The 22,809-nt window shown below is 39.1% G+C and overlaps 1 protein-coding gene across 1 annotated transcript in view; it reads right to left on the bottom strand.

Annotated features, from left to right (window-relative positions):
* The window catches only part of LOC128026999 (short transient receptor potential channel 7-like), a 67,999-nt gene extending 46,319 nt beyond the window's left edge, over positions 1 to 21,680 (bottom strand). Inside the window, exons 1-2 of the mRNA XM_052614321.1 lie at positions 21,267 to 21,680; positions 6,356 to 7,118 (exon numbers count right to left, since the gene is read on the bottom strand). Of these exons, the coding sequence (XP_052470281.1) occupies positions 6,356 to 7,118; positions 21,267 to 21,619 (1,116 nt within the window). The 5' untranslated portion in view covers positions 21,620 to 21,680. The remainder of the gene's footprint in view (positions 1 to 6,355; positions 7,119 to 21,266) is intronic.
* Between the last annotated feature and the right edge of the window lie 1,129 nt (positions 21,681 to 22,809).

Raw genomic sequence — 22,809 nt, 5'->3', positions numbered from 1 at the left:
TCGCACTTTGGACTGCTGTGACTGGATTCCTCGCACCCAAAAACATGCAGTGTATTCTGCCGAATAGCGGGGAGAAGTGTGTGTGTGTGTGTGCTCTTGTTTTTGTGACATAACTCTGTAAAGTGACATGGGTATGACACAGGTATTACAAGGAGATGGTGACTTATGATACATAACCCATGTCCCCATTTTTCATAACGCTTATAAATCATACAGAATGAGTTTCTTTGAGAAAGTAAAAATGCACAAAGTTTCCTGTGAGGGTTAGGGTTAGGTGTAGGATTGGTGAAGGGCGACAGAATATACATTTTGTACAGTATAAAAACCATTACGCCTATGGGATGAACCCACTTTTCACAAAACAAACATGTGTGTTCGTGCGCGCGCATGTGTGTGTGTAGGCTACCTGCGTGTATGTTTACAAGGAGAGTGTTGTGTGTCGGTTGGTAATTGTATTGGTTCATTTCAAATGTTTATTGTTAATTTTGTACTCGTGTTTTTACCGTGAACTGTGTATTTAATTCTATGTATGTGATTCTGTTTGATTTCATTAGGGGTTGAGTGTCCAAAAGTAAAGGGGCGGGGCTTGACTTGTGGATTATTTCTGTGCTGTGTATGGGCACCATTGTGTGAAGGTGATACCAGTTATTGTTCTGGTTTTCTTTTGTATTTCTTGTGCTACTTACTGAGTGCTGTGGTGCTCATTAAGTGGAGCTCTCTGTGGGGTATACAGTATTTGGGAACAGAAGCCCCTCTTGGGCTGAACTGGGGATCGGGAGCCCTTCCTTGTCTGAACTGGGGATAGGGAGCCCTCCGTGGGCTATACGTGGGAACACTCCATGGGCTATACGCGGGAATAGAAGCCCATCCTGGGCTGAACTGGGGATCAGGAAACCTTCCTGGGCTTAAAGGGGAAACAGGAGTCATCCCTGGGCTTAACTTAAGATCGGGGATGCGATTACATGGTGCTGGCACTGGAGGATGCTTTGGACGAGCAGGCACAGCAAAGCGCTTTCACTGGAGTGAGTTTTGGGACTGGAGCCAACACTGGTGCAGGCTCTGGGGCAGGAGCCAACACTGGAGGGCGCTCTGGAAGGTGCTTATGAGGAGTGGGCATTGGGACCGGAACCAACACCGGGGCCTTTTGAGCACCTGACAGGCATGCCATATTAATGTTGGTTGGACTTATCATATTACTATTTGTTTTTCTTGCCATATTAATGGCCGGTGTTCTTAGGTGAGCAGCGGACAGCAGTGGGTGTGGGTGAGCCACTGAGGCCTGACAGGACACAGGCGACATTCAAAAAGAGTACAAGATTCATCAGCTCTATCAGGGGTAAAATCAGAGACAGGAAGATCACAGCGGAACATCTCATCATCCAGTCCCAGCAGAAAGCACGCACCGGCCTGCCAAAAACCCCACAGCTTATCCTCAGCCATCATAATTTTTGGGACTGAAATTCTGTCACAGGGTGCTACTGTGAGGAGCATGGAGCGAGAAGAGGCAATGTCCAATTCAAGGTCTTTAATAAATCAAAAGGAGACAGGAAAACTTGTAGACACAAACAATTCCAGACAAAGGAGAACAGAACGGGCTAGACCTAAATAGGGTAGATATTATTGGGACACACCTGCGAACAATACAAACTAAGTAATCAAACACAGTATTCTTCCTATATTTTATGTTGTAAGTGGAAGTAATATACATTACTATAATATATAAAGATAATTGTATATTTTAAAGGGGCCATATGATGTATATTTTAAAGTGGCTAAATGCTAACACTAAGAAAGAAGGCGTAACTTTTAATTTTGCTGTCCCCATTTAGTAAAAACAAAACTACTTTGTTTGGCCTTTCTAGAGAGAACACAACTAGAAATGAGTGGTTAAGTAGTATTTGCAACATTGTTCCAAAATAGTTCAACCCAAATATTTAGATGTGTGCTGCTTGTTTCCTGAACCAGTAGTCTACAATGCGTCTGTGCACAAAGGCTGTTTCTATAACGCAGGGCAATTCCAACTTTGCAAGGATGCTGGATAGCTGGCCAATCAATGCACACCTCGCTTTTCAAACCGATGAACTTTGCAAATATATATATATTAGAGGTGGGCATAGATAAATTTTTTTAATCTAGATTAATCTCACTGTGATCTTGAAATGAATCTAGATTAATCTAGATTAAAATGGCTCATTCGAATTCTGCCGAAGGCATTCAGAATATGTATGTTACCCAAATAAAATGGACAAACAGTAAGTCTTTGAGAAGGGGTTTATCAAGCTGGGTGGTGCATTAGAAAAGGGGCTCATCTCCTGTTTCCAAAATGCATCACAAAGTGCTTGAAAAAGCTGTAAACTAATTCCACATTGCACAAGGTGCAAACAACATTGTATGTATACTCTATATGAAATTTAAATATTATATACATTTGATATAAAAATGATAATACATTTGGGTGTACAGCAATACACAATAAAGCGAAATTTAAATTAAAATTTCAAGCGCTATACTTTATAAATGTAATTAATTTAAATTGTAACAATAAAATAATAAAAAATAAATCCTGAATAGTATATTAATGATTCTAGAATTACTTTGTGTAAAAGAAATAAAATTTTAAAAAACTGAGCAATCTGAAAATTATACATAGCTATGTTTTTTATGTAATATACATCAGATAGTTTAAAAATGCTCTGAGTAGATGATCCATCTAAAGGATGAAACTACAAAAACACTGAACCCAGCACTGGACAAAACTACATCAAACGTCTTATTTTATGCATGAATATTAGAATACATTAGTATAAAGCGCGCTGTCAGGTGGCTCTGGAGGAGGATTGATTTGGGCCACAGACGGATCAGATCCCTGAGGAGTCCAGCAGGATTCAGACGTCAGGTGGATTAGACTCGCACTCATTAGTGAGCAGTGTGTGCTGGGAAACAGATGCTGCTCTGCTGAACATGTGGACACTTTACTGAAACACTGGATGTGTGAATTAACATTTAAATACACACACCAAGAGCCCCTAAGAGAGACAGGCTGTAGTTAATTACACACAATCACACTCCTGTGTGAAGAACACTTTAATTTACAGTTGTGTAGTGGACACACACGCCGCCATCTGAGCCCTGACAAACACACACTCCCTGAGATGCAACCTTCATTAATTCAGTTGATAAGTTCATTCTTTAATATGCATACAAATACAACAAATACAAAGAGCTATTCTGTTTCTATCTCATCTTCTTTCTGCTGGCTTCTCATTCTTCTCAGGTTCTCCAGGTCAGGACATCCATATGAAGCAAAAGCCATCAGCCAAAATATCAAACTCATGCCCAAAGAGTACATTATGTGACTGTTTCCTGCTCCATTTCTCACAGGCACACATGCTGTTATTCATTGTTCTCATACAGTGAGCGTTGATTGTATTGCCTGAAGATTCAGTGTTGCTGCTGCTCTAATGTAGTTTGGGAAGATGAGATTTCCTTGTGAAATGTTTTCATATTTTATTGAGTATATTTGTTATCTTTCCTTACCTAACATCAAGTGACTTTATACGCAGATCTGCATGTATTGTATATGTGCTCAAATAAGTGAATCTAACAGAATCACACAAAATCTGTCAACTTGTTTGACTTTTAAGTAAAAAGGAAGAAAAAATATTTTGGCTGAAGAAAATGTATCTCATTATCTCATTTTTTTTTGAGGGGGGGGGGGGGGGGGATTGCAGCAGTATTTGAATTTACATTTCATAATTGATAATTTAAGCACTTTTCTTCCTTTAAGATTTACCTTAGTTTTATAAAAATGGTGATATATTATTTTAATTGTAAACTATTTTTAATAGTATATATTTACTGTGCTGAATTAAATTTTAGATAATTTTTGTATTATAGTAATGTGTTTAAAAAAACAAGTAAAAAAAAGGTCAAACAAACAAATAGATAAATGCAAATATGTCTGTAAGTAATATATATATTTATATATATATATATATATATATATATATATATATATATATATATATATATATATATATATATATATATATATATATATATATATATGTATATATAAGAAAAAAAATATATAAATAAAATTACAAACTTCTAATTATAAAAAGTAATATAAATGTATTAAAATTTTTACAAAGATCTAGCATTTTTTATTATTTAAAAATAGTACTTTATAGATATAATGAAATAGTCCTTTATAGATATTATATCTATCAAAAAGTTTATAGATATTATATTATATATTTATAGATAATGAAGCCGTTTTTTCACCCAAATTCTTCAATTCTTACTTAGATGTATTAAGGATGATGGATGCATCACCAATTTAGTCTTTGCTATTCGGCAGAAGCAATGCTTGATGTGAACCATGCCTCCAACAAAACATCTCAAAACACCACACAACACATAATGAAAAACACACATAATGCCTCAGGTCCTGGACATCTTGCTGTCTTCAACAGAAAATGAATTTTAAGGTTTATCAGCACACTACTGTAATAAGAGTCGACATTCATCAGTAGAACGTAAAGCCATCTGACCACCAACTGACTCAAAAAAAGCAGGAAAACAACCCCAAACACATGACTAAATCAATAACAGAACAAAACAATAGGGGTCCTATGATGCGGTTTCATGTTTTCCTTTTTCTTATGTGTGTTATGTAGCTGTTTGTGTATGTATAAGATCTGCAAAGTTACAAACTGTTTTTTCTTTCTACATCACTATGTGGAAATATTTGCATAATGCCACCAAAATGTGCATGCAAAGAAAGATGCTTTTTAAAGAAGCTTCAGATTCATTCTGCTCAAGTTGTTCTTGCAAAGTTGTTTTTGATCAATTGGCTTGGTCATCTGCATTTTCAGAATCTGACTCGGGCTTGAACTGAAATGGTAAAAGTGACGCATTATTAACTATCTTTATAATTGCTTTGGAAGCTGAAGCTTGCAATTATGGTAAGGGGCCTTACAATTCCAACACATGCTTGAAATGTTTGGCCAATCACAACTCACAGGGTCAGCTGGCCAATCAGAGCTCATTGTGCTTTTCGGTAGGAGGTGCTTTGTAGAAATCGACGCATTTTAGAAAGACTGGGCATAGGGCAGCTACAATACTGTACGGTATTTGAAAAGTAATGTGTTTTTTTATCATTGAAGCAAACATATTCGATTACTCCAAATACACAAAATAATGAACTTTGAAAATAGCATCATACAACCCCTTTAACAGGAGAAAACAGACTTTCTGGAGTGACGCAATCAGAGTCAAACTCGCCAAAAAGCTGTGATATCACCTTAAGAGAGCAATTCACACCAGATACATCAACAAACTGCTAAAATGAAACCACTTTGGACTTTGACCATGTGCAGGTCTGATGCACAATTACATGAATCCTTGTGTATTGCGAGTAAGACAGAATAACTTACAGTGATTACAAATAAGAAATTTTTGTATATAAATAATTTTGTAATAATTTCTGAGGACAAAAATCTTCAATATCAATAACATATAAATAAAATATGCACACGAATATCAACTGTTCAACTGCTTCTATCATTACAAAATGTAAAATATTTTATCATTCAGGTCTAAACTGCTAAATGCAACTGTAAGTCATGAAGATATTAAAGGTCCCATAGAATGCATCGATACAATATTTTTAATTTTTCTCTGGTATCCCCAGAGTGTGTATGTAAAATTGTATCTCAAAATATCCCACAGATCATTTTTTATAGCTTGTTGAAATTGCCACTTTTAGGGTATGAGCCAAAATGGCTGTTTTTTTTTTGTGTTTGTCCCCTTTAGAGGGGGGTTGAAATGCTATTTCATGCATACTGAGTTAAAGAGTTGGATTCCCATGCTAAACATGGACAAAGTTTCAAAAATTTAGTTGTACGTTTGAAGGAGTATTTTTGTTCCAAGAATACCTCTCCCAGTTTGTCACAAGTTTCGGAAAGTTTTTTCGAGTATGGCTCTGTGTGACGTTAGATGGAGCGGAATTTCCTTATATGGGTCCTAAGGGCACTTCTCCCGGAAGAGCACGCGCTCCCGTAGAGCAGAGCACAGACATTCACTGATCAGAGCGAGAGACCAAATTGTCACAAAAGAAGTGTGTTTTTGGTTGATTACCAAAAAAAATAAAAAACAGCATTAAGGGACCAGTGGATGGAGTTTATTTTTACAGAGCATCAACGGAGTTGTGCAAGTGTTTTTGTTTGTTCCCTGCATTTCGAAGATGCTTGTTTTACAAACAAGGCCCAGTTTGATGCCGGATTTGCATATAGTTTATTTCTTAAGGATAAATAAATTTGTACTTCAATAAATATTTTTTTTTTCTTACCTTAAACTCCGTCTCTATGTTGGCGAGTCGTTCAAGCTCATTGCTGAGCTCTAGTGCCGTCAGTACGGGATCTTCACTGGACAGCGACAGGTAGGCGGCACTAGCGAGCCCTTTGTACGCGTTCATGCGTGATCTAGAGTGACTGAACGAGTCACGTTTCTGTTTCTCTGTGCACTCACAGCACTTGCAGAAGTAGTCATGCGGCCGCTCGATCCTGGCGCCCTTTATCAGCAGGATGTGTACGATCTCGTACTCCTGACAGTGCGCGGCCAGAATCACCGGCGTCACGTCATGCGAAAAACGTGTTCCATCCTCGTCATAGGCGTAGAAGTCGTCATCCCTCAGTTCCTGCTCCAGCGGGCTCAAAGTCAGCCTTAAACCTCCTGCAAATGCCGGATGAGCCAAAATGGCCTCCACAATTCGCACGTAACCTTTGCTAATTGCCAAAAGAAGTGCGTCGCCAATGCGCGCCATCCCGTCTTTCTTCAGTAAAAGCTCTGTGACCTCCAGGTGCTCATTGCTGACTGCTAACTGCAGTGCATTTTGCCCCATGTAGTCCACGCAGTTGCAATTAAGCGTTTTGGATTCGTCCAGCATCTTACGGACGACAGGAATATTGCCGTACTCCGCTGCATCGAGGAAACGTTCCTCCTCCGCCGTGAGGCTGGTACCACGTTCGTTGAACATGTAGGCGGGGCCTCGGATGGCTTGCCGACGGCCCTTCTCTCGCAGGGTGGTGTGCCTGCGATGCATGACCTCCGACCTAAGAGAACACAAATAATCAGTCATGAAATGGATTTCGCAACCCATATTCAGAGGTGGATAGAAACGAGTTACATTTACTTTGTTACATTTACTTGTGTAAAATGTTTCGAGTAACTAATACTTTTGGAGTATATTTAAAGATGGGTACATTTACTTTTACCTAAAGTAGTTTGTTTGTGAATTTTAATTTTATTTTACTTAGTTACCATGGGTGACGGTCCTCTCGTTATTTTATCTTAATGCAATACAAGTTATAAATGCTTCAGTTTATTCCAAACGCGCCGTCTACTTTTCTCTGGGTGCGTGAATGATTCATTTTTTGAGTCAATTTTGTTCAAAAGCTTGATCAAATCAGTTGGCAAACCATTGAATTGGTTCGCGAATCAGTTTGAATGATTCATTCAGTTCCCTGCTGCACGTGCTGAGCCGTCTGACTCTGAAGCGGTTCTCACTCAGAGTTGTAACAGAAAGTTTAAGAATATCAAGGGCATTGAAGACGTGGCTTTGGATCTACTGCCAATTGAAAGCAAATCTACAAAGGCTATTGTTTACTAGCGATGAAGATCTTTAATAGATGAACACAGCTTGTGCCATCCATGGTTCAACAGGTATAGATAGGCTACATTTGATTACAGTACAACATACCACTATGACATTAACAGTTTGTTGTATGTGTAACTTATAAATAAATACAATGTATATTTTTTACATTAAATATGCTGTCACAGAGAATGAAATGAATACCCTCCAAAACCGCATTAGCTCTGTTCCAGGAGGAATGCCTTTGCCTAGACACAATTAATATTTTATAATTTATAATTATAAACACTTGCAGAAATATAAATTTGTTTACATTTTGCAGAACAGATTGAAGAACATCCATCAATGTGCATTTGGTTCGTTATGTTCAGATGTTCGGTAACTTAGCCTTCATGTGAGGAGTTTCACTCTTCTCCATGTCAGAGGTTTTATATATATATATATATATATATATATATATATATATATATATATATATAAATATATATATATATATATATATATATATATACGTTAAAATATAATTTAATTCAGTGACGCAAATCAGAATTTTCATCAGTTGTTTCTCAAGTTTACAGTCATATGATCCTTCAAAAAATAATTCTGTTATGATTTACTGTATTACCAGTGCTGGAAACAGTCTTTCTGCTTAATATATATAGAGAGAGAGAACATCATTGAACATCATTGATAGATATATAAATCACCACCTCTGCCCATATTAGTAACATGATGTTATGAATTTAAGTGAGAAACTGAATATTCAATTGGGTAAAAGTTTGTTGTATCCATTAAAACAATAAAAAGTTTAAACTTTTATGTTTACAAAAAAACTAACAAACAAAAAACATAATCCAATATAGCATGCACAGTAGGAAGATAATTAAATGTAGCCAGTTTTTCTTTTTTGTGCTATTTATGTGTTCTTAACTAAAACACACACACACACACACACACATACACGCACACATATAAAATTATGCTTTTTGAAATAAAATTGATGTTAACAGAAATAAAACTATTTTATGTCAGTTCATTACTGAGGTAAAAATGTAAACTTTTAATTTAATTCAAGATGAAGTACTAAAAATATTAAAATTAAAACTGAAATAAAAAATAACATACTAAATAGAATGCTATAATAGTAAGGATACTAAAATAACATTGATTTTAACAACATCTGGAAAATGTCACAAACTAGCTGTAAAAGCTCACTGCTAAATACGTTAAATGACAGTCTTTAATTCAACTACTCTAATCTGTTCTGCTCACTGCACAGCATGAGATTCAATCCATAACTGTATGTCAATAGACTTATGGTCTGAAATAGCCAATCACAGCTCTCCTTTTAGAAGATGCTAAATTGGCACGTCACGCCACATGAGACAATCTGAGCCCTGATTGGCCCAATAATCAATGACATCAGAGATCAGCTTGGGGCAGCAGCACTTTCACTGGATCTCACACAGACAGACATGTGATGTTCAACAGTGAGAGCAAAACCTAAGAAACTGCAACAATTTCAGTTTTTGTCATTTCTAGATAAGAGTCTGTGTGATAGCAGTCTTTTTTCCATCGTTAAAATATACCAGAGTGAATACAGCACACTTTAAAAATGACGTGATGTTTGCAGCATGCAAATGCTATAGGTATTTGTTTGTAAAATCATATCAATTTTAGCCCTCTTGAACACAGTTTTGTCTTAAATTGCATCGGATACCTCAAGAGAAAATCTATTTATTCAATATAGACAATTTTTACACACACAAACTGATTATACAGTATAGAAACCAAAATATGCACACACAAACACATAAAACATACAGTACATGTGCAGTGAACAGATCAATATGTCATCTGGTTCATGCTGTGCTGCTCTGAAGATGTGATTTCCAAAAGCTGGCAAACTCTCTGTGAACGAGATATTTCATACTGCAGCAAATCACGAGAGTCACAACCTGCTATAAAACAAAAAGACTCTTAGATTTTACACACACACAACTCCAGAAAGAGAATCCAAAATTTTCAACAAACACCAATATATGTTTCTTTTTTTTTTTTTTATTATTATTACAGAACAAAATAACAAGACAAGCTACAAACCCCACACCCACCCCACCATGCATTCATACAACAACCACAATCATCCACACAGTTTTACGACAAGAAAGCAAAGTAAAACAAAGCACAAAGCAAGCAAAGTTAATAACATAAGAAAAAAAAAAATCAGTAGGCTACTACTAATCAAAAAATCAATAAACAAAAAACACAATAGAATTGGCAAAACATTTATGCCATAACACATGGCGCACCTTTAAGAACGTACACCTAATATTTATATCTCTAACTCAAATAAGCAGAAATTCCATTTATTTTCATGCTCAGTTATTCTGTTGTTATTTGTTGCAATAATTGTTTCTAGCATATACTGATAAAACACTCTATTCTTAAAGTGTTTTATACATAAGTTTGACAAAGTTTTAGCTTTAAAAATAAAATTTTTACCCATTTTAATTAGTGATGTTTGTTAAGTCAAGCATAACAATTGCTGTTGCTCATATTTATATTTATGATATAATCAAACCTCTAACACTAAGAATGAAAGTCGAATTTGTGTTGAGGAGAGTGTGCTGGTGCTTCACTAAGTGACCAGACAAGCCATTTTCACCAGCTGGAGCAGAAAACAGGTGAAGAAATCCTCGCCTACAGATATATCTACAGACCAGAAGTTTACAGAGATGCAAGGATGCAAGACTACTGAACACCAGACCGGAAGGCATACAGTAAAACATCTAGCAAAGGGTTAAGCATGTGCTAACAGCACTCTAATAACCACCTAAGAGTGTCCCAGCATTGCCCTAGTAACCACCCTGAACACTCTAGCAACCATCTGAGAATCCCCTAACAACACCCTAACAACTAACAAGCAATACTCTACCAACAGCTTAGCAACCACCCACAATTTCTTCAGAAAAGTCAAATTGTAGAGTAGGTGTGCAGTAATGTTTAGCCTGTCAGGTGGGCCAGTAGTCACCTGACACTCTGCTTATCAGAGAAGAATAAAAGGGTGACGCGATAAAGAGACAGCACAGCCCTCTAACACATCAAAGGCAGAAAAAAGTGTCTGTAAATGGAACCTATTCAAACAGCACAACTTCCCTGAGGGACGTGAAGGAGCGAGAGAGAGAGAGAGAGAGAGAGAGAGAGAGAGAGAGAGAGAGAGAGAGAGAGAGCCGTGCTGAGCACAGTGTGTGTGTGTGTGTGTGTGTGTGTGTGTGTGTGTGTGTGTGTGTGTGTGTGTGAGGTCATTAAGATCCTCAAGATACGTCTGTCTCTGATTCTCTCACTCAGTTACAGGTTCACAAACTGCCTGTGTTTGCACAAAGTCTTTGTCTGATTAAATGTGACCGATATCTGTGGGATCACCTCTAGCACCAAACTAATTTGCAAAAATGACTAGAATCTTACATTTTCTGAGAAAAATGTGAACATTCAGAATCAGAATCAGAAAGAGATTTATTGCCAAGTATGCTTGCGTATGATAATGGAATAGGATTGAGTAAGACACAGGGATGTACAAGGAGAGAGGGGTAACAAATAAATATAAGGATTTTGCACTTTTTTATTGCATACCTAGGGAACATTTAACTGTTCATGAGGTAGATTGCATGGGGGAAGAAACTGTTCTTGTGCCTGACTGTCCGGGTATTTGTGGCTCTGAAGTGGCAAAAGTTCAAAGATGAGGAAACTTGGATGTGAGAGATCCAGAGTGATATTCTGAGCCCTTTCCCCCCCCCCCCTCATTGTTTAACTTTTTCCATGCAATACAGGATTAATTTAATAAAAAGGGCACCTCAGTCATGATATTGAGGTTGGGGAGAGTGCTGTACATCCACTCCCCCTAGGAATTGTATGGTGACCCATATTTAGAATTTGTGCTCTGCAGTAATGTGTCATATTACAGATTAATCTGATCTGATATCTGATCTTATGGCTGTTTGATATAAATTTTAAAAATTTAGTGACCCATACTCGGAATTCGTGCCGTTCATTCAGGGGCGGACTGGGACTAAAAAACAGCCCTGGACTTTGACTAGGCCCGGCCCAAAACAATCGGCACGCGTAAACTCGACAAAAACAACAATAACGCCTGGCATGAGTGTCACAAGACTTTAACTGTGGCTCATGATACCATACCATCCAAATTATAGCAATAGCACTGATGTTGACTAGATGTTGAGCTGGAGTGAGTGTCTTTCTCTGCTCTTGGTCTAAGCTCAACCTGAATAAACAACGATGGAATGGATTTTATTTTTTAAACAGGTTTTATTCCAAGATAGCATGGAATAGTTTATATAATATGCTGTTATAACAGCATATTATACAATCTATTCCATGCTGTCTTAAAATGAATTTACTACTTAATAATCTTAATTTATGCAGTAATTAATTAATCTTACTGCACATAATAATACCACATGTAAATGAAAATACACCATTACATCTGCCTGTGGAACCCGCTCATCTTTCTGTCCCTCATCACCATCACTGGTGGCATGTTGCTGCATAGCTGTCTGGCTCACTTCACTGGTGCTAATATTTAAATGCGAGGTGCTGCTGCTGGAAAAAAATTGCTATATATTTCAGTTAGTTTGGGAAATTTAGCGACTTCAGTATCTAAATTCCGCATTTTTCTCTGTCGCCTTCTCAGCCCCACACTTTTCTTTCCGTTTTTTACCCGTGGCCGCGTTATGCATATTGTTTGTTTGTTTCTATGCTTAATATTCTATCTTACGTTAACGTTTTTGTTGTTCATTTCTTCCTACTCTTCCACTTCTTATTCTTCTTACTTGGCAGCCACGGCCAGTGCAGCTGGCATCCAACTTAAAGGTGCATTGCTGCCACCTACAGTACTGGAGTGTAAAACAGATGGGGGGGGGGGGGGGGGGGGGGCATGTGATGACAGCACGCATGGCGTGAAGTGCCGTCCTGGAGTACCGGCCATTCTGTGATTCTAAAGATCACACAGATGGCCAGTCCGCCCCTGCCTGCATTTGACCCATCCAAAGTGTACACACTTGGTGTTTGTTTGGAGTCCTTCTGTGACGATCGCGACCAGTGAAACACAGGGAGAGAGATCAAATAGCAGGTGTCTTTATTAAGGATAATCCAAATCGTGGTCGAAACCAAACAAGCAGTCCAAACAAACAAATAAATAAACAAAAAGAGGGAACAGGAAAGGGAAAGGAACGGGAACTCGGAGGACGAGAAGGCAAGGATGAATCTCAGAAGACGAGAAGGCTAGACATACGAATACAAACACTTTTTGTCTGCTGAGCCAGTACAAGATTGCCACCAACCCAGCGCCACTGCACAAGGTGGCCACCAGCCCGGAGCCACTGCAGAGGATGGCAGCTACAGTGGGCTTTCCTGAGTCGAGTCATATTCCCGTTGACCCTCCAGAGATGAGTCAGGTTCCCGTTAACCCTCCAGAGTCGAGTCAGTTTCCAGTTGACCATCCAGAGTCGAGTCAGGTTCCAGCTGACAATCCAGAGTCGAGTCAGGTTCCAGTTGACCATCCAGAGTCGAGTCAGGTTCCCGTGGACCCTCCAGAGTTGAGTCAGGTACCCGTTGACCTTCCAGAGTCGAGTCAGGTGCCCGTTGACTTTCCAGAGTTGAGTCAGGTTCCAGTTGACCCTCCAGAGTCGAATCAGGTTCTCGTTGACCCTCCAGAGTCGAGTCATGTTCCAGTTGACCCTCCAGAGTCAAGTCAGAGTCCTGTTGACCTTCCAGAGTCGAATCAGGTGCTCGTGGACCCTCCAGAGTCAGGGTCAGTCACCGTTGACCTTCCAGAGTCAGGGCTAGTTCCCGTTGACCTTCCAGAGTCGAGTCAGGTGCTCGTGGACCCTCCAGAGTTGAGTCAAGTGCTCGTGGACCCTCCAGAGTCAGTGTTAGTCACCATTGACCTTCCAGAGTCAGTGTTAGTCACCGTTGACCTTCCAGAGTCAGGGTTAGTCACCTTTGACCTTCCAGAGTCAGGGCTAGTCACCGTTGACCTTCCAGAGTCAGGACTAGTCACCGTTGACCTTGCAGAGTCAGGGCTAGTCACCGTGAACCTTCCAGAGTCAAGGCTAGTCACTGTTGACCTTCCAGAGTCAAGTCACCGGTGATCTTCAAGGACAGATTCAAGTCACCGGTGATCTTCAAGGACAGAGTCAAGTCACCGGTGATCTTCAAGGACCGAGTCAAGTCACCGGGGTTCTTCATTGGAGAATTCAAGTCACCAGTGATCTTCATGAACAAAGGCAAGTCACCATTGATCTTCATGAACAAATACAAGTCACCAATGATCTTCAGGAGCAGAGTCAAGTCAGCATTAATCTTCTGGAACCCAGTAGAAACACCATGGGAGTACCAGAGTCTTGTCATTTCTCTGTTGAAATATCGGAGCCTCTCCACGTCTCTGCTGAACTGCCAGAGCCGTTCCACGTCTCTGCTGAACTACTAGAGTCTCCCCTCGGCTCGGCTGATCTACCAGAGTCTCTTCTCGCCTCTGCGGAACTTCCAGAGTCTCGTCACGTCTCAGTCGAACTCTCTGAGCACCCGACTGATCCTGTTGTGGCCACGGAGGCTACCCTTAACTTGTTCATGTTCTTTGTTTCAGACTGGCCCAGGGGGGCGTCTGTTTTGACCACACGGATGTGGTGGTCTTCTGCTCCGCCCTGGGGGGCGTCTGGTTCGGCCGCACGGATGTGGTGGTCTTCTGCTCCGCCCTGGGGGCGTCTGTTTCGGGCCACACGGATGTGGTGGTTTTCTGCTCCACCCTGGGGGATGTCTGCTTTGACCGCACAGATGTGGTGGTCTTCTGCTCCGCCCTGGTGGGCATCACGTTATGTCCTTCTTGGACTTGTGTTTTTGTGTTTGTTTTTTTTTGTTCTTCTGTCTGTGTTCCTCCTATGGACCTGGCCCTCCGTCCCTCCCCCTGATCCTCCGCCGTTCCACCTCCCTCCTGGGTTTCCTGTCTGTGTCTTTTCTTCTGTTTCCCTCTAAGGACCTGGTACCTCCGTCCCTCCCCCTGATCCTCCACCGTTCCACCTCCCTCCTGGACTCCTTGTTTTGTGTTGTACTTCTCTTGTCTCTGTTTCCCCATTTTACCTGGTCGTCTTGTCTTTGTTTCCCCATTTTACCTGGTCGTCTTGTCTCTGTTTCCCCATTTTACCTGGTCGTCTTGTCTCTGTTTCCTCATTTTACCTGGCCCTCCGTCCCTCCCCCTGGTCCTCCGCCGCTCCACCTCCCTCCTGGTCTCTTTGTGTTTGTGGTCTTCCCTTGGGTTTAGGTGGAGCATCTGGTAGCTGCTCCGTGGAGGAGGGGGTAATGTCATTCTGTTTAGTCTCTGTTTCCCTGGGTGTCCACTAGTGGGCACTTCACCGTAGGCACTAGAATTCCTCTAGTCTTGTCCTGTCATCACAGTAATTGCACTCCTGTTAATTGCACCATGTGCAGTCACTTTATTGTCATAAGCCTCCCTATAAATACCAGTCTTTTCCTGTTGTTTGTATAGAGTCCTTACCGTTCGTATGTCCAGCCTTCTCGTCTTCCGAGATTAATCCTTGCCTTCTCGTCCTCCGAGTTCCCGTTCCTTTCTCATTTTCCTGTTCCCTCTTTTTGTTTATTTGTTTGTTTTGTTTGGACTGCTTGTTTGGTTTTGACCTTGGCTTGTTCGACCACGATTTGGATTATCCTTAATAAAGACATCTCCTATTGGATCTCTCTCTCTCCCTGTGTTTCATTGGTCGCGATCGTCACAATGCTGAATTTGAACCACTGAATTTTTGCAATCGAACTTGTAAACTGATATAAAATGGACTGAAAATTGTCAGATATCATACATGGTTTTTTTAAACAGATTATTTCGGAAGTGAACTCTGGAAGGTAAACATTATTATTATTATTATTATTTAATGAAAATGTGTGTGAAATGTTTTTTAATTGAAATATTTACATCTTAAATAAACAACTATGTTAAATTTCAGACCCTAAATATGCAAACCCTGAAAATACAAGGCTTGAAAATGCACTGTTAATGCAGTTCATTATTTTTATCTTTTAGTGCAATTCAACATGAAACAAACTTTTTTTGTTCCAAAGACATTTGCAATTATTTTTCTTCCATACAGTCTTCCATTGTTCTCCCAGGCAGATCCAAACTCACTGACCTGTCAGCTGCTTATGTTTTGTGTTTTGAAAGCATCTTCAAGAAGTCAAACCAAATGACTTAAAGTGAACATCATCAACTGGCCCAAGAGGAAATATTTAACATCCAGAACAATGACCGCCATCCGTTTTAATGACTACATTAAATGATGTGCTTGAGTTTGATCTGGCAGCTTAAGATGAACATGAGTGAAGTTTAAACAAGGAATGAATTATGAGTCCATCTATATGGAGAATATGTGGGACTGATGACACACACTTTCACAAAGAAGGAATAATATGCAAACTTTGTCTATCCTTTCATCCTACTGTACTGTAGATCACCTCTCATCTCTTTCTTGTACCAGCATCAGCATAGAAATTGATTTTTTTTGCTCCTCATCAGCACAAAATATGAAAGGAGCAGCTGGAATAACAATGAGAGAGGAAGACTACAAGCCAGAGTAGTGAGACAGATGAAACAGAGCAGAAAGACACAGATAAAAGAAGTGACGAACCTCTTTACAAATGCTTTGAAATGATGGAGCTTCTGTTGAGATTTTTAACCAGTTGAAAAATCTGGAACAGGAAGCTGTGACCAGGAATTGACTTATTTCATTCCAGACATGAAGATTGAAACTAAATTTGAAATGAAAACTGAAAATATTACATTTTAAAATATATATTATAAAAATATAAAATATAAACTACAATAATATTTAAACAAACACTGGAAGTGGCCAGTTTTCAACTGTTAGTCATTTTAAAACATTTCAACCAGGCAGGGGTAACCTTACAGTAGTGCTCAACACCACAACCCCAATTCCAGAAAAAAATTGGGATGTTTTGTACAGTGTAATAAACTCAAGAATATGTAATTTGTTTATTCTCTTTAACTTTTATTTAATTTTCCAACTTAATATTTTTAATACAAACTAATTTTGATATTGATGGTTGCAACACACTCCAAAAAAGTTGGGACAGAGGCAAAATAAAAGTGAAAAGGTTATATAATATCCAAATTAAACTGTTTTGAAACAGTTCACAGTACACTGGTGAACTGGTTATATGTGAAGGTGTCATGTTTGGGTATAAAAGTACCTTCTCAGTCTCAAAGATGCAAGCAAAGATGGATCATGGCTCATCACTTAGTGCCAAATTTCATGAGAGAAGTGTCAAACAAATTAAAAATCACATTTCTCAATGTAAAATCACAAAGAATTTAGGTATTTCATCAACTACCATACATAATATTGTGAAAAGATTTAAGGGGATCCGGATAAATCTGTTTTTGGTGTACGGCAAGACAGGAAACCTCAGTGAATGTGAGTGAGCCATCATTAAATATAACCACATGGCCTCAGAAGTACTTTGGAAAATCGCTGTCACTGAATACAGTCTGCCGCTGCATCAATAAATGCAACTTCAATCTCTGTTACTCATGGATGAAAACAATACATAAACTCTATGCAGTGATGCCGCAGGGTTTTCTGGGCCCGAGCTCGTTGCAAAAGCTGATTCCAAATTATCAGTTCTTATTCTGCTGGATCTATCCGCTGCTTTTGATACTTTCAATAATCAGACCCTTCTGTCTGCCCTCTAATCACTGTGCATGACAAGGATTCCACTTCGCTGGTTTGAATCCTATCTTACTGATAGGTCTTTCAGGGTGGCTTGGGCAGGGGAGGTATCCAAAGCATATCAACTTTTCACTGGGGTACCTCAGGGATCCATTCTTGGACCCCTCCTCTTCTTCATATAGATGACTGGATCCCATCATACAGGCACATAGATTCTCCTACCATTGCTTTGCTGATGACATACACCTCTATCTTTCATTTCAACCAGATGATCCAACGGTAGCTGCACGGATCTCAGGCTGCCTGGCAGACATCTCAGCACAGATGAAAGAATATCACTTACAGCTCAGCCTGGCAAAGACTGAGCTTCTTGTCTTCCCTGCCACTCCAAATCTACAATATGATTTCTCCATCCAGCTAGACTCTTCTACAATGTCCCCATCAACTTCGGTGAGAAATCTTGATGTAACTTTTGACCACATTGCAAAGACTGCTAGATCTTGCAGGTTTGCATTGTACAACATCAGAAAGATCCAAGTATATGTCTCTGCAGGAAAGTAATTGGAGTTACCAGATCAGGGTGTTTTTACACCATGATACCTGATTGGTTGACTTCATAGTGACGTTACGTTTAGGGGTGGGGCTGGGAATGGGGGATCATTTAGATTGCATGATTTAGAAACACCTAGCAGTTTCAAAACACCCACAAGGTGATAAACACCCACTTTTGCTATCCAGAGACCTAAGTCTTGAAAGATCAGGCCCTTTCTAACAGAGCATGAAGCACAACTTCTTGTCCAGGCCCTTGTATTTTCTAGGCTACAATGCTCTTCTGGCTGGACTTCCATCAAGCACAAACCTCTACAAATGATTCAGAATGCAGCGGCACAACTGGTCTTCAACGAACCCAAATAGCCCATGTTACACCTCTCTTTATCTCCTTGTACTGGCTACCGGTTGTGGCACGCATCAAGTTCAAGACATTGATGCGTGCATATAGAACAGCCACAGGCTCAGCACCCGCCTACTTCCACTCACTATTATGAATATACATCCCCTCCAGAAGTCTGAGATCCACTAGTGAGTGATGCCTTGTGGTACCATCACAGAGAGGCTCAAAATCACTTTTCAGAACATTTTAGTTCACCATTCCTGGCTGGTGGAATGATCTCCCCACCCCTATCCGGAATGCTGAATCCCTGACAAATTTCAAGCGACAGCTGAAAACGAATCTCTTTCGAAATTACTTGGCTTCATCGTAAAAAGAAATATGAAAAAGAAAATGTCTGTCATGGTATGCAGTGCAAATGGCAAATGGCAAAGGTACCATTGATATGGAGGCATATACTGAAATTGTACAGAGACATATACTGCCATCAAGATGATGTCTTTCATGGGAAGTCCATGGTTATTAGATCAAGACAATGGCAGCTCTCGTTCTGCATGTGCTACAACAGTGTAGTTTTGTGGACACTGTTGTGTGAATGTGCTAGACTGGCCTGTCTGCAGTCCACTTCTGTCTACTACTGAAAGTCTATCACCAGTCATGAAAAGGAGAATCAGACAATGACGATCACAGACTGCTGAGCCGCTGAAGTCTTGTATCAAGCAAGACTGGATGAAAATTTGGTTTGCGATTAGTATCCTAAATTCCCAAACAATTACTATAAGCACTGTAATTAAAAGGGAAGTTGATGTGGCAGTTGTAATGCCTTTGTTCTAACATTTTCAGCCATGAAAATCTAAATTTGTTTATATTTACAAAATAAAATTAAGTTGGCCAGTGAAAACATTGGATTTTTTTTCTTTGTACTTTAGCCAATTAAATAAAGGTTAAAGAAAATGAACAAATAGCACATTATTGATTTTATGGCATTTCACAAAACGTCCCAACTTTTCTGGAATTGGAGTATTTTAATTACTGTCAGACTTTAAAAATCCTTAACGAGAATTAAGATTATAATAATTAAAATTTTAAAGCTCAGCCACCACAAAAGCAGAGTTACTTTGAGAGCATTATGTTTCTGTGTCAGTTTATTTTAATTATAAAGCACACATTGATACAAATACTGTTGCCCAAGGTGCTGTACAAAAGATAATAATAATAATAATAATAATAAAATTGCAGGGGTAAGAGATTCCACAGTCTACGAGCAACTACCGAAAAAAAACCTCGTAAAAAAAAAAAAAAAAACACACAGAATTGAGGAAAATACTATTATACTGTGATTTTTTTCAAGATTCTCAGCTTTCATTTGTATCCTTCTTATATTGTTTACTTCTGATGAAATAACAACAATAATAATAATGTATATTATTTATATTTTTATTATATAAAATAATAAATACTACAGTTTATATTATTATTATTATTATCATCATCACTTTGCTTTCATTCATTTATTTCTATATTTTTAATATTTTGTTGAGGAGTAAATATTCTTTCTGGCAGTTGTATTATCGTTTTAGTTTTTGGACTGTCAAGCTCTAAAAAGGACACAAAAAATTGTCTTTCACGCAAAGCTCTAGTATGACTTCAGAAGACTTTTTTAATGTAAAAATTGTAAGGTCACTGTATGATTTCAGTGAATAAAGAAAGAAAATCAGAATAAACATTAACATACTTCAATTTATTATTTTGGGTTGCAAGGAAAATAGCTGACAGCTTCAGAAGGACATACTGTAGAAATTAGCAAATGATGCCAGAATCTTCATATGATATTTGTGTGAACCCTGAATATGCTTTTGGAAAAGTCAAGTCTCATCTGGAGAATGACGTGGAGATTAATGAAGATCTGATTCCGCCTGCAGTATCATTACCACTGGACCTGATAGGATGATGACACAGAGGCTCGTCTGGAATATTTTGGCAGGTTATTATTGTTTTCACCTCAGGCTGCAGGCAGTGTCTTGAGACCAGAACCGTTTCTTTCAACTTTGAACACACTTCCATGCAATTATCAGCTAAATATCCATATAAAGTGACATAAGTGACTATAAGCTGTCAGACATAAATATGGAAAGTCTTATTGTGGTGATTCAGGCCTGTTTTTCGCACTATTCAACTGTTCAGGAGGAGAAGCGATCAGCGCGTGCGCATCACTGGAAAGCGTTGATCAGGAAACTTATTCTAACTTCTGTCACAATACCTTCAAAATCAGATCCCTAATCTTAACAGAATGATCCGATAATAGCTACTTCAATCAAATAATAAAACTTAAAATAAAAATAAAACGCTCGCCACAACTGCTTATTGCTCCAACACAAGGCACTACAAAGACTGAGGTGCTCAGTTTTTAATAAGCTGATGAAGGAACAAAACATTTAAAGTCGCACCTCAAAGTTAAATTTTTAAAAACTTTAAAAACATTGAATAGGTATTATACATTAATAGAATATACAAGAACGATAATCCTAAAACGATATTTTTTTTGAAGAAAAAAAATAATAATTTTTGAACAACAATTTATTATTATAATTATAATAGGCTATGTGTATTAACAACTAAATGTTTAATAGAAAGACGAGAGCAAATTACAATGAAAAATACAACTTCTGAAAATATGATTTTCTTTCAAATAAAGACCATTTGACCTCATTTGATCCTTGAAAAATGACTTTCGATAGTTGATTCGGTCATACATAGCCTACTCAGTTATAGTTATGACCTGAAGAAAACGGTAACTGAATGATGGGTTGTGTTACCAAATGAACACGGTTGTAGGTTACCTGACCAATTTTTAGTGAGCTCATTATGAGATCTGCACATTCTTTGATCCCTGTGCTGTGGAATAAGACGTTATAAAGTTCAGAGGATTGAAGGTTGGACTCACGTGTCCGGTGAAGCGCAGCTGTGCGGGGTCTCGATCAACCCCTCCGGGCTATGCGTCTCATGATCGGGTCTGTGTGGCGAGGTCCGCCGCTGTCCGCGGTTCTGGAGACCGTCGCGCACTGGAGACGCAGCGCAGCATCGCCCGAGACGCGCCGGCGAGCGCCCGATCAAGTCCAGCGGATCGCGGGAAAACGCTTCTCTGGAACGCGTATCGGTGCGTGGAAGTGGCACAGATGCCCGTCGCCTTAGGGGTCTCTGCGGCTTACGGAGACGAGTCTGACCCGCAGGAGCGGGAGCGGAGGGCGGGAAGGTGGAGGAAGAGGAGACACGGAGCCCCTCGCCTTCGTCAGACATCGGGAGAACTCGTGCTCCGCATAAGGGGAAGGGCTTCTTGAAACAGAGACGCACAACTTCAGCAACAAGTGGGAGCAGAGTTTTAACCTCAAAGTAACACACACACACACACAGTCAAACGCCCCAAATGAGAAGGGTGTGGCTTGAACACTACATATCTGTGCCTGATGAACATCTAATCATCTATATGACTTTCTTTCTTCTGTGACACACCAATGAAGATGCAACAAAGAATGTGCGAGCTGTTCTTTTCCATACAATTAAACAAATGTACTGTAGATACGTTTGTTTGTTCATGGAAACAGATTTGGAGAAATGTAGCATTACATTGCTTGCTCACTAATGGATCCTCTGCAGTGAATGGGTGCCGTCAGAATGAGAGACCATACATCAAGTTATCCACACCACTCCAGTCCATCAATTAACATCTTGTGAAGCGAAAAGATGCGTGTTTGTGAGGAACAAATTCATCATTAAGATGTTTTTACTTCAAACCGTTGCTTCTTGGCTAAAATACAAAATTCGCTAGATCAGTGGTGTAGACTCTTTTTGCTGGATCTATTTCTCTCCTGATTCAGACATGACTTTTCACTGGAAAAAGCAATATTATGGATTATGGACTTGTATTTTAGCTAGAAGAGACAGTTTGGAGTTAAAAATGCTTTGATGGATTTATTTGAGTAGTGAAAACAGACAGAAAATCTATCCATCAAATACACTCCTATTTTGTATTCTCAACCACAAAACCCACCAAGTTTGAACACTTACTCCTGTAGCATAAATAAAACCAAATGGTTAATATCTGCAATCGAGTTCAAGGACTTTAATCAGGGAGAATGACCAGAATGTGCATGTGGAAACAAATCTAGGTGCTTTGGTTCAAAGATGATTTGCTTCATGGTCAAATAAACATTTAAAAGTTCAGTGTGCGCTGAATATATACATCAACAATGTCAGGATTATTGACCTGGGAATATTGAGGTTTGTAGAAATGCAGTTCAGACCTGTGCAGTTTGGTTTAAAGTAGAACACCACAAAAAAATCTTACTTATTTTTGACTTGCTTTATGGTAACAAATATCTAAGCATTCTTAAATTAAGAAACACTTACTTGAGAAGCAAAATGACTTAAGATATCACATTGTGTTTTCTGAAAAATCCAAATTAATTGAGTTTTTACCAACAACACAA

This window comes from Carassius gibelio, chromosome A14, assembly GCF_023724105.1.
Source record: "Carassius gibelio isolate Cgi1373 ecotype wild population from Czech Republic chromosome A14, carGib1.2-hapl.c, whole genome shotgun sequence".
NCBI classification, from domain to species: Eukaryota; Metazoa; Chordata; class Actinopteri; order Cypriniformes; family Cyprinidae; genus Carassius; species Carassius gibelio.
Note: the sequence above shows the minus strand (reverse complement) of the source record. Positions and strands in the feature narration are given on the sequence as shown.